We start from the raw sequence: 12,279 nt of genomic DNA on the forward strand, positions 1-12,279 counted from the left end.
TTCCCCACGATGTTTGAGTGGCGCTAAAATAACAAAAGCTTTGACGATCAATAATGACCAGTACGATTAAGTTTTTCAATGGCATTGACAATGTAACACACAGTTATTTTTATGTATGATACTCGCGTAAAATTTAACACGAGAAAATACTATTTTCAACGTTTCAAATGATTCAACCATCAAATTTCATAATTTATTAAGAAGTATCAAGGACGAACTAGCGCCTATATACTAGAAAATTTAACTGATATTTTATTTATAGATTCAGATGTAATATGAATATTATTAACATTGCCTCTTGCCATAAGGTTGATAATACATCAAATATTTACCGTATGATTGAAGTAATGCCTACACGTAATACCTACCCACAACCTGACTCACCTACTAAATATATATTATCATTATCCTTGCACCTAAGTAGTTTACTTCGATTAATTTCTTTTTAGTCAATCAAGAAGAAAATAAATACAAGACGGATATTTTGCGACGTTTGTTGTTTAATAATGGATCAGACTATAAATAACTTCCGTAGATAAATCTCTGTCCCTATTTTCCATTGGGATCTAGAGAAAAGAATTGAGAAACACGAAATCGTATATTGATGGTGCTCATTAACAAAACTTTGTTTTAAATAATGGGGTACATACAATTCTACACTATACAATTCGATTATATTTTTTGTGTTTGTTCCCTCAGAACATTTTTTAAAAGAAATGATAGATTTTTCAAAAGAAATGAATTCCCTCAGAGAACCGAATTTGATCATTTTTATTTTTTATTTTGGTGTAGTTCAAATGGTTTAGTTAATTATTAATGTGGATGGATATATGTGAGTACTAGTGCTAGGTAGATAGGAAGACTCCAATTATAAAAAACTTCATGCTACCAACCCTCATATCAAATATAAGTGTATTCTTTATCAATTTTGAACTATAATCTTATATTCTACAGGTTATTGTATAGGCATTATCAAATCCAATACGAAAATAATATTGCAATACTTGCTATATTTTGATTTCTATAATTTTGAAAGATTACCTTAACCTTGATATTAATCTAGTAGTTTTATTTACCGCCAAATCGCATTGCAAATTGACTTTCTATTATTGGATGTATCTTTCATGGTCGAGAACTACTCAAGCAATTCGAATTGGAAAAGATACAGTAAATAAACCGTTTATTAAAAATACTATCGAACCTATCTAGTAGAGAAATTCATAAACAAAACAAAATACGGTATAAGTAGATAAAAATGCATAATAGTGGCATAGCTTTATTATTTAAGCTCATACTATCGCGAAACCAGTGATTGATTTATTTTATTGGACAGTTAAATGTTTAATAATACGATGTCATCGCAAAAATGCAATCCACCCAAGCATGACTTAACGGCCTGCATATTCTCAAAATGGGCATGTCAGCTCGTTAAATGAATATATTTACAAGGTTCCATATAAATAAGTTATCAAAAAATTTGGTAAAATATAAGCCAGCTAAGTAGCCTATCAGGGGAGCCGGTCGATCTCGTCTTGTGGCCTTAAGCTTAAATTGAGTGGACGCTCATGTCCACACGACCAATACTATATTCGCCTTGGTGCGTGCGTGATGCTGGAAATATATATTAGCCATTAATACATCTGTATCTAACCTTATCATTATTCTAAAGGTAGCATCTGTGACTGGATGACCAAGTGGGATACCGAGCACATGTGCTCTATTGTGTTTGTTTCAAATGTGTCGTTTCTTAAGGTAAGCTATTTATATTACTTTTTTATTGAAACAATTAAAATGATTTTGTTTTTTTTTAATTTATTTCTTTTTATAACAAATTTAAATTTCATGTATATAACATCATTTGATTTAATTAATATGAATATTTATATAATTAGTAGTTTCAATTTAACTTAAATTGTAGTATGATAATTATTTATTATAAAAAATATCTTTTGTATCATATAACCCTTTAGCTTAAATACATAGACTACATGAAAACACGATGAATAAAATAACCAAATATTGGCATTATACCTTTGTTTACTTTTAATATATTTGAGAAAACTTATTTTTTTAGTTTTATAGTTTTATTTGTACAGTAAAAAAACAATCAAATCAATCAGTAAAAAAAAACAATATAGTAACCGAACAGTTATTTATAATTTTACACCATTGCTCATTGATACAAATTAAATATCACTAATATGTTTAATAAAATATTTCAACATACCACTGATATTTAAAATAAAATAAAAATATCACAATCCAATATCGTAATTTTACCTTTTAATATATTTGAACAAACTTCGCATTTTTTATGTTCATACATAGTTATAAAGTCTGTTATTTCTGTTGTTGTAATATATTAATCGTCCCATAATTTATTTATTACACACGACATTACATAGACAAATTATGTTTATATTATATTTAAAAAAAAAAAACACTATTAAATGTAGTTGATATGACTAATAGTAAAAATATAACGAAAAGAACTTGTCACAGGGACTAAAAACAAGCTGAAGGACCCTTTACGGTACGATTTCTCAATGGAACCAGTATATATGCGTACCACTTAAAGCATCTACCTCGACATATATTATCTATGTTCTACTGATACTACTCGCCTATCTCAATTACCCTAGTCATATAACATTGGTTGATTGTACATTCAGGTAACGTCGTAAAGTACGTGTATTCCATCAATATAACTATTAATCAAGCACTTTACATGCCATAAAATAACATCGAAGTATGTAGTATTGTTTCTTATAAGTTCAGTATCAGTTTCGAAATCGCAAAAGTTCCACCATGATGTAAGAGTTGTTTTGAATTACTATACAAGGTTTCCAGGCCACAACTATAACAAATCAAGGATAACAAGGGTCAGATAAAAAAAAAATTCAAACATTCATTACCTTACTTTCATATTAAAATGCTTAATTATTTCGTGTTTTGTTAACAAAATTACTTAAATTGTTAATAATCGTCAACTCTTTCATAGATTTACGCCTATGTTATTGTAGTACGTTTAGAAAGAAATCGAAATCGACGCTACAAACTTAGCGTGTTTATTTTCGCCTCAAAAATAGTTATTAATGCAGAAGTATTATAAGTTCCGGTATCAACTGGGTAACGCTCATAGGGAGAAAGCATGTTTACACTATGCAGTATATTATCGCATTCCTCACAAACGGTCGGGAATACCATTACCTTACCCGTCCTATTCTTTTATACTTTCCAGAAATTTCATGGACACGTGATCCATGTAGAAAACTGTAACTGTAAACTGTGTTTTAGTCTGAACAAGATTTGATAGTTATAAAAATTAAATTAGGTAGGTTTTGCCTCAAACAGGGCTGCCTTCATATTAAATATTATACGTAATATATTATATTCATATTTGTATCTATTTAACTAGTATCACAATGATGTTTTATAAGTTCGTGAAGTGCTATATACTTATCATGGTGATCGTGCAAATTAGATGTTTTCTGTATGGCCTTAGCGAAACCTTCATAATAAAACTATTCTCGAAATAAATTGCATAATCTCCCGACCTTCATCATAATGTATTTTAATTATGTATTACATAACAAAAAAAAAACAAAAAATTATTATCTGACCATATTGTAAGTAGCATACCTAATCTAAATAAATACATTGGTATAATAATTAAACAATAATAAGCAAAGTCAATACTACGTTGCGAAAACATAACCTCGTGTTATTCATTCATTATTTGTTACACAAACGTTAATCCATTAAGTTTATATGAATAGTTCCTGTACGTTCTACATTGATGAAATGACCGTGATTCCACCATTATTCAAGCTCAAACTTAATAATTCATTTGTTTAATTAGACTTTATAACATACATAGTTTTACCATTTACCACCGATTGGAAAACAGTTTGTACAGGGAAGAGTCGGCAAAAAACTATATTTGCTTTGTTAAAATCAAGTATATTTTATACAATATATATATAATCATAATAATGACGACAACATTACATGCATTTTCGTATTCCATATATTCTATACTAGCTTTTGCCCGCTGTTTGGTACGCGTTAAATTCGAAAGTTTAATAGATATTATTATATATTTAAACCTTTCTCTTGAATCCCTCTATTTCAATAGATATATTTAATAATAAACCCATCAAAATCTATTACAAAGTTTTAAAGATTTAAGCATACATAGGGACAGTGAGAACAAAAAGATAATACATTAACATTTCAATCGCATATTGACCACAGGCTATAAGAAATGCTGCGAAATATGTTCCTTTTAAATAGCGATATAATAATATTTATAATACACTTGTAAAACCGCCTCTTAAATACCTCATTCAAGTATGGGGCCAAACTGCGCCATCTAATCTAAATAAACTCCAAGTTACGCAGAATAAACTAAAAAAAAGTTCTGTTTTTTAATTTCTGACACCGACGAAACACCTGTATTTCCGAAAATATCGTACTTGCGTATTGAATGAAAATATTCTATGTAATAACGATAGTTTTTAAAAATTAATTGTTTTTGACAAAATGAGTCTTTATTACTTGAATCAATAAAAAAATGTACAAGATAAGCACAAAAAGAGAAAGAGACAATCATGAATAACCATCAACAATACGATAAGAAAAACCTAACATAATATGCGGAAGCAAAATTGTACAAAAAAATTAAAATAATTATTTATTGCCTAAAATAATTAAAGAGACTGCTTCTATAAATGTATTGAAAAATGAAAACCTTACTAATATCGAAAGCTGGATTCTCATTTACGTAAAAAAGATCAAATTTTATAGTTTTGTTTGTTGTGAGATGAATAAATATCGTTCAACCGAACATAAGTACACACGAATATAGTACATATAGCACACAAAACGATGAATTCGGTAAGCAATTATTTATTTTTTTACACCCTCATTATTTACACGTTATGGGTAACTACTTATCTTTATTTAATTATATAGAGAAAATATTGATGATAAACATTTTTCACTTTTAAATTAGTAGAAGAAAATTACAAATGAAGTACAGGGTTTCATAAAGCTCACGAAAACATAAAGAATTTTCTAATAATCTCAAAAAGAATCACTCCATTGAAGTTAAAAACCCATGAAGTTATGGCATAACAAAACGAAAAAAATGCTATCTAATGAGAACCTAGTCTCCTCCTCTCGTTTTTAGAACGTAGGTTGAAAAGAATATAATGTATTTATTTTTTGTCCTCCAGATATATAATCTGAGGATCTATCTCTCTATCTCTGATTCCAAATCTTTAAAAAGTTGTGTGCAGTATCATACAACGAATAATTTGCAACTTAGAAATTCAAATATGTCTCAGATTTATGTCAATGCAAAAAATTATCTGTTGGCATTGAAAATAAAAATATAAAAATATTTCTATTTTACTCAAAAACTTTATTATACTGTATGATGAAATTATAACTCAATGATTTTTGTAGCATGAATTTTTGGTTTCTAATTTTACATTCGTCTAAAACTTTCTATTAAAAATGATATGAATATATTTACGCAATAGCTTTGGTAGTAGTAAGGAAGCCTCCTCCTCCTTATTCAATAATCAAATATATTGAAAATTTGTGTTTAACGTACACATTAATTAATTTCCAATGCATGGACATAGACCTCATTGTAGGGTTTGTATATGTTATGATCTGTCTTCGCTGGAAAGTGCATAATATATTAATATCACGTTTCTTCAGTTTTTAATTTGGATATAACTTCTTTTACGGATTAGAATAGCTGTGATGTGGTCAATGTAAAAATAAATTGTTAAATCATACTTGTTTTTTAGATGCACATCTCGAATTTTTTATTAAAGTCGTCACAGTAACCCCTGAGCCACCATTGCTCTGATATTCCATAATTTTATTTATTTTAAAACGATCCATGGTATTTCAGTAAATTAAAGATGCATAAAATAGTGTTTTATGTTTTATATGATACCTACAGTCTACCATCGAAACCCCAGGCGAGTTTACACTAAATATATTTGTTTAATGTCGTATTGACTTTAGCATGTATCTGATAATATGGTCAGACTTCTGTAAAGTGTAAAGTCATCGTATGTCGTTACTGTGCAGCGGTATTTATTCAAGATTGTTTATTATGGAGTTTTCATGCTAATAGTCTCAGAGATAAATTATACCCAAGGCCTACCTACCAATTGCGCTTGCAACTGCAGAATGCAATAACCGTGCATTGTTTAGTTGGTTTTTGGGAGCCTTTGCAAATAGAGAACCCAAAGTATATCCCTAACTATTATAGTACCATACCGTAATCTCTGTACCTATTTTAGAATTACAAAGACAGTTTAAACCATAAACTGTAAAACTGTAGTCTGTAGGTATGTACATAGACATGAAATATAAATGGTCGTGACGAGATATTTGTCGTGTATGTAAGTTTATAACACTTACCATAGCAATATAAGCATTTTATGCATAGTATAAACATGATTTAAATACACGTAACGGTTTCTACATACGTCACTTCGTTTGGGCTATAATGCAAGCATCAAGGTGACCATGCGTGTTCCGATCAGCTGGTCTGAAGGTCATCTACATTACGTTAATGTGTATTATGTGAATGTGGTAGCCTTGACTTTATGCGTAGAAGAATTTGTATCGCTGTATTTATAAACAAGTACAAGTACAGCTGGACAATTAAGGATCTCTACTTAATTGTTTGTCATGTAAATACGATTTTCTCTTTCATTGTACGACATACAACAATCATGAAGCGTTATACAATTATAGACTCCAAACTTACAATTTTCGTTTATGTAAACATTTTAAAATAGTATCCAAAGACGCAATGTTAAATATTCGCAGCTTCACCCGTTTATTCAAAGGCATATCATCGCGGTAAAAAGTAACTCTCTAGATCCCAAACTATCTATCTCCAGAAACAAATTTTTCAGCATAAAATTGCTCTTTTACAATGTAAGAATGATAAACAAACAAACACACTTACACATCTATAATATAAATATAGTATAAGGATAAGGATCAATAACTTATTACCCAATAATTTAAAATTGTTTCAGAGATGAAGAAGAATAGCTAAGCCGCAATGAAATTCTTTATATTTCTTATAACTGTTGGCAGTTTTTCGTTAGCTGGATCTCAAATAAATAATTTTTTTGATCTTTGGACCGATTTATTTCGTCCATTACCTCAAAATAAGAAAGAAGGTTTCATACCTGATTATACTCCAAAAGACAAACAAGATTATGATTTTATTATAATTGGAGCGGGTTCAGCGGGATGCGTTTTAGCAAATCGATTATCGGAAATAAAAAAATGGGACGTTCTTTTATTAGAAGCTGGTGGTAATGAAAATTTCTTTTCCGATATTCCTATTTTCGCGCCCTTTATGTCCATAACACCCATGAATTGGGATTATACATCAGAGCCGGAAAAAAGAGCCTGCAGGGATCTTCGGGGCAATGTGTGTTATATGCCCCGTGGTAAAGTACTTGGTGGAAGTAGCGTGCTCAATTTTTTAATCTATCAAAGAGGACATCCTGAAGATTATAATGACTGGGCTCGCATGGGTAACAATGGATGGAGTTACGATGAAGTATTACCATATTTTAAAAAGTCTGAAAATATTCGAATTAATGAACTGAAGAATTCAACATATCACGGTGTAGGTGGTTATATGGATATTGATTATGCTTCATATTCATCACCTCTAGACGATGCGTTTAAGGGTGCGGGGGAAGAACTCGGTTATGAATGGAATGATCCAAATGGAGAAAAATTAATTGGTTTCTCAAAACCGCAAGCGACCATTCGCAATGGTAGAAGATGTAGTGCATCTAAAGCTTTTCTAGAGCCGGTGCGTTTCAGAAAAAATTTGAAAGTGTCAAAATTCTCAACAGTTAAACGAATTCTAATTAATTCTGACACCAAAACTGCTGTAGGAGTTGAGTTTATAAAACATAATAAGAGGTGGGTATACGCCTAGTTGATTAGATTGTTAAAATCTAACGATTAATTATTTACTTAACTTTAACATTTAATTTATAACAACCCTTTAATTTATAATTTGTGTTCGGTTTGTTAATTGAAATACAAAATCATTGCAAAGGATATTTTTAACAAATAATAAATATAGTTAAATAAACCACGCTTTGATGATAGAATCAACTCACTACAAATACTAAACTAAAATCAACTAATCTACGTAAGGAAATTATTTAATCCTGATTATCCTCATGAGGATTATAAGATAAATTTATGAAATTACTGTATTGTCACCGATACTTGATAAGAGTACAAAGTATGATTTAAATCAGTCCGTTTATAGGGGATAAAATTTTTATAACATTACATACATTATTACATACATATTAATTACATACAAACATACAGGTGAAGATAATAGAGGTGTGTTAGCAACGTTCGAACTAAACTCCAAATTAAATTAGGTACCTTACTAGTTTTCTTATCGCACGTCGACTTTAAGAAAATTAAATTTATTTAACCTTTTCTTGGTATTTCAGACGCCGGGTGTTTGCTCGTAAAGAGGTAATAATCGCAGCGGGCACAATTGGGTCTGCGCAGCTTCTTATGTTATCTGGAATAGGCCCACAAGATCACCTCCTCGATGTTGGAATCAAACCTATAATAGATTCTCCGGTTGGCTACAACCTCCAAGATCACGTCACGTTTTCTGGAAATGCATTTATAGTAAACCAGACAGGACTTTGCGTAAATGATGTTAGTAAGAGATTGTCTTATTTAAAAATGTTAAATATAATATAGCATACAGCAACAATTCGTAGATATAAATATAAACGTTATCAATTACTGCATCAACTCTCATAGGAGGCCTGGGTCCCTGCAATGGGAACATAATATAAAATATAGGCTAATGATGATGATTAAAGCATCGAATCTGTAATAATTTATAATTTGAATGTATCGATATTTGCAGATGTTGGCTGCCTCCCCATCATCAGCAGCTGCTTACATGGCTGGACGAGGACCGCTCACACTGCCAGGCGGAGCTGCTGGGCTTGCTTTTACCCAAACTCAATATGGAAGCGATCTTGCAGAAGGACGTCCAGATATTGAATTAGTTATGGGTGCAGGGTCCCTTGCTGGCGACTTTTTGGGAATAATTCGATCGCTTCTTGGTAATATACGTACAAGTTGAAGATATTTAAACATATATTCTACATTATATTATTTTTAATTAATATTCTTAATGCTTCTATAGGAGTAACCGATCAGTTTTATTGGAAAGTCTACGGTTCTCTACCATTAAAAGAAAGACAGCAGTCATTTGCAATAAATCCAGTATTAATACGGCCTCAAAGTTATGGTCGGCTGACACTCAGGAGTGCAAGCTTTGATGATCACCCTAAAATTCATCCAAATTATTTCGATCATCCAAATGACATGAAAGCATTGAGAGAAGGTGTGCGACTTGTAAGTACCTTTTTGTTTATTAAACAAATTAAAAACATAAAAAACTTTGTTCAGGTTAAGTTAATTCTTCCCTTTGAAATATGAAAAGATGAAGTTTTTTATTTGAAGATGGAATTTTTATAAAATACTAGCTGACCCGGCAAACTTTTATCTTATCATTTAGGGTTATAAAAAATACATGTTGGCTGATTCTCAGACCTACCCGATATGCACACCAAATTTCATTTAAATCGGTCCATCCATTTCGGAGGAGTAACGTAACTAGCATTGTGACACGAGAATTTAATATATAAGAAGATATGTCATTTTAATTTGTTTTTTCAGACTCAAAAAGTTATAAACACAAGGGCATTTCAAAGATATGGAACAAGGTTAAACACTGTTCCATTCCCGGGCTGTGAACATTTAATATTTGATTCTGACGAATATTGGGAATGTGCAATAATGCAAACATCAATAACGTTAGATCATCAAGTGAGTATATTACATACATTAAATAAATAATGTAGAAGAGTCCACTTATATACTTTTCACTTTTATTATTTTACTTTTAATAATGATTATTTTTAACATTATGTTAACACTACTTAGTAGTTTAATAAGCTGTAAAGGTAAATAAAATTATTGCGTGTATCTCTTTGTCTTTCTCCATTTAACAAAATCTAGTATTGTTCGAAGAAGTAAATGCGCTTTGTAAATTTTCAGGTGGGCACTTGCAAAATGGGACCGGCTAGCGACCCCACGTCTGTTGTAAATCCACGTTTACAGGTTAAAGGAATAAACAATTTAAGGGTGGCCGACGCATCCATTATACCCCGTATACCAGCGTCACACACACACGCCCCTGTTGTAATGATCGCAGAAAAAGCTGCAGATATGATAAAAGAAGACTGGATACATCTTTAAAATTTTTAATGTCATTTATGTTTAAAAACATACTTTGGCGTTCGATATTAAAACGTCTTATGCAATTAGGAAATCAATTAGCTAAATAGGAAATGAACTTCTATTTAATTATTTTTGTTAATTGAGCGGCATAACTTGTTGGTAAGAACGACAGCAAGAGGGTTTTTTTTTTATATTATCTTGCAATTATTATATCTATATATAGATATACTTTAAATTAATCCCTACTTCTCTTGGTCACGCCATCACGCATGAACGGCTGGACCGATTTCAAAAATTCTTTCACCATTAGAAAACTGAACTGGAGCGAATAGCTAGGTCTCTTATAAATACGATAGTTACTCTGTCTGTCTTTTCATCTCTTTTTCACGCTTGTTTAAGCGCTAAACCGATTTGAATGAAGATGAGAAGATTTGGTAGCGTCAAAGTATACGTGAAAAATTTCTTAAAATGTTCATCTTTCGTCACTGGGTAACTTGGTCAAGGATATTGTAACAACTTTGTTTGCATAACTTTGTTCTGAAAAAATTAAAAAATCCTTTAAAATGGACTATGTCCTTTTCAATGGACTAGTTTAGCTGTTGTACACATACAATATTTATACAATAAACGAATCAAGTGTCTTGGCGGCCCTGTCGCTTTTTAATGATTAAAAGGTATCTCTGTGATGTTTTTCTATCGGATTAAATTTATAGAATCATATTTTCAACATGCTATCAAATTAATCAAAATAAGTAAAAAAAATCTCTCCTCAGCTAGGAGTAAACCTGTGCTAAAGACGATTAAATTAGCAGATAATTTCGTCTTGTAGCCCACGGGGAAAAAAGTAATTTTTATCCACGTAATTCAGTCTTCTATAATGCTATATTATAGTTGTGATGATATATACATCACGTTCTTGTAATATAAATTACATAGATAAGTTATATGATGTATAATAAGTTTTATTACATATGAATGAATACGTAGTATGAATATTTAGTATTAGTGTAAGTAACATTAAATTCTGAAGCATATCATACACATAACTGTTTTTTAGTTTACTGGAATGTATGCATTGTAAAGCTCTTTAAGCTTATGTAGTGAATTAGAATAGGTAGAGTTCCATCTGAAAAATTGTAATAAAATTAAACTTATTTTATGAATAGCAAAATTCTAAACGAAGATTAGTACCGACTATGTTTCTGCCTAATAGTTTAAGAACCGAGAGAGGATATAAGAAAGTTTTTATTCCTGAAATCTCATGGAAACGGGCGTTGTGCGGGTAAAACCCCGTGACTTTTTTTTTGTATACAAAACATTGTAAGTCAACATCATAGAAATATATTTAGACTCGAACCTTGGCTATGAAATAAACATAGAAAATCGCATATGTATAAATAGAAAGTAAGCTAGATTAAAAACCCAATCAGTAAATAATGCTAGTCAAATATTTAAAATAGAAACTAGTGAATAGTTAAATCAATAAAATATTACAAAATAAACAGAGTACTTATTGATTTTTTAAAATTTATTAGTAATTTAAGGAAAGGGTAGATCCCTTTTCATATATTTTTTTTATTTTAATAAAAATATTGATTGCTTCGAAACTGGTTTATATTATAATAATACATTGTATTATACCTACTGTAGTTTCGGCAATCAGTTACAAATCCTTACTAATATCTTAACTAATATTAGTAAGCCTACTATTATAAACATAAAAGTGTTAATTTGTAAGTCTTTCTTTTACATTGCAAGAGGGATTTATGATATTATGATTGTTGTGTATGGATTCCCTTTCTCGCGTGGTTCAAAATGTTGTAATTTGTGGATTTTCGAAGAGGCACTATGATATTCTTTATGACTTTAAGATGTGTACATTCGTCAACCGTTTATTTAAGCAAATATTTATTTTAA

General features: G+C 30.4%; 1 protein-coding gene across 1 annotated transcript; it reads left to right on the top strand.

The window, feature by feature from the left end:
* Positions 1 to 1,627: 1,627 nt before the first annotated feature.
* Positions 1,628 to 11,665, top strand: LOC119830456 (glucose dehydrogenase [FAD, quinone]-like). The gene is made up of 7 exons (XM_038353483.1): positions 1,628 to 1,752; positions 7,080 to 7,989; positions 8,544 to 8,760; positions 8,978 to 9,179; positions 9,263 to 9,474; positions 9,799 to 9,948; positions 10,180 to 11,665. Exons 2-7 carry the CDS (start codon positions 7,106 to 7,108, stop codon positions 10,378 to 10,380), a joined length of 1,866 nt encoding a protein of 621 aa, XP_038209411.1. The 5' UTR covers positions 1,628 to 1,752; positions 7,080 to 7,105; the 3' UTR covers positions 10,381 to 11,665.
* The last annotated feature ends 614 nt before the right edge of the window (positions 11,666 to 12,279 follow it).

The sequence above is a fragment of the Zerene cesonia genome, chromosome 11, assembly GCF_012273895.1.
Source record: "Zerene cesonia ecotype Mississippi chromosome 11, Zerene_cesonia_1.1, whole genome shotgun sequence".
NCBI classification, from domain to species: Eukaryota; Metazoa; Arthropoda; class Insecta; order Lepidoptera; family Pieridae; genus Zerene; species Zerene cesonia.

What these genes read in the sequence shown, in the direction of transcription:
- LOC119830456 (XM_038353483.1), top strand. Translation starts at nt 7,106, where the DNA reads ATGAAATTCTTTATATTTCTTATAACTGTTGGCAGTTTTTCGTTAGCT. An exon ending in TTTATAAAACATAATAAGAG is followed by an intron (nt 7,990 to 8,543) that starts GTGGGTATACGC and finishes TTGGTATTTCAG; the next exon opens with ACGCCGGGTGTTTGCTCGTA. An exon ending in CAATAACGTTAGATCATCAA is followed by an intron (nt 9,949 to 10,179) that starts GTGAGTATATTA and finishes GTAAATTTTCAG; the next exon opens with GTGGGCACTTGCAAAATGGG.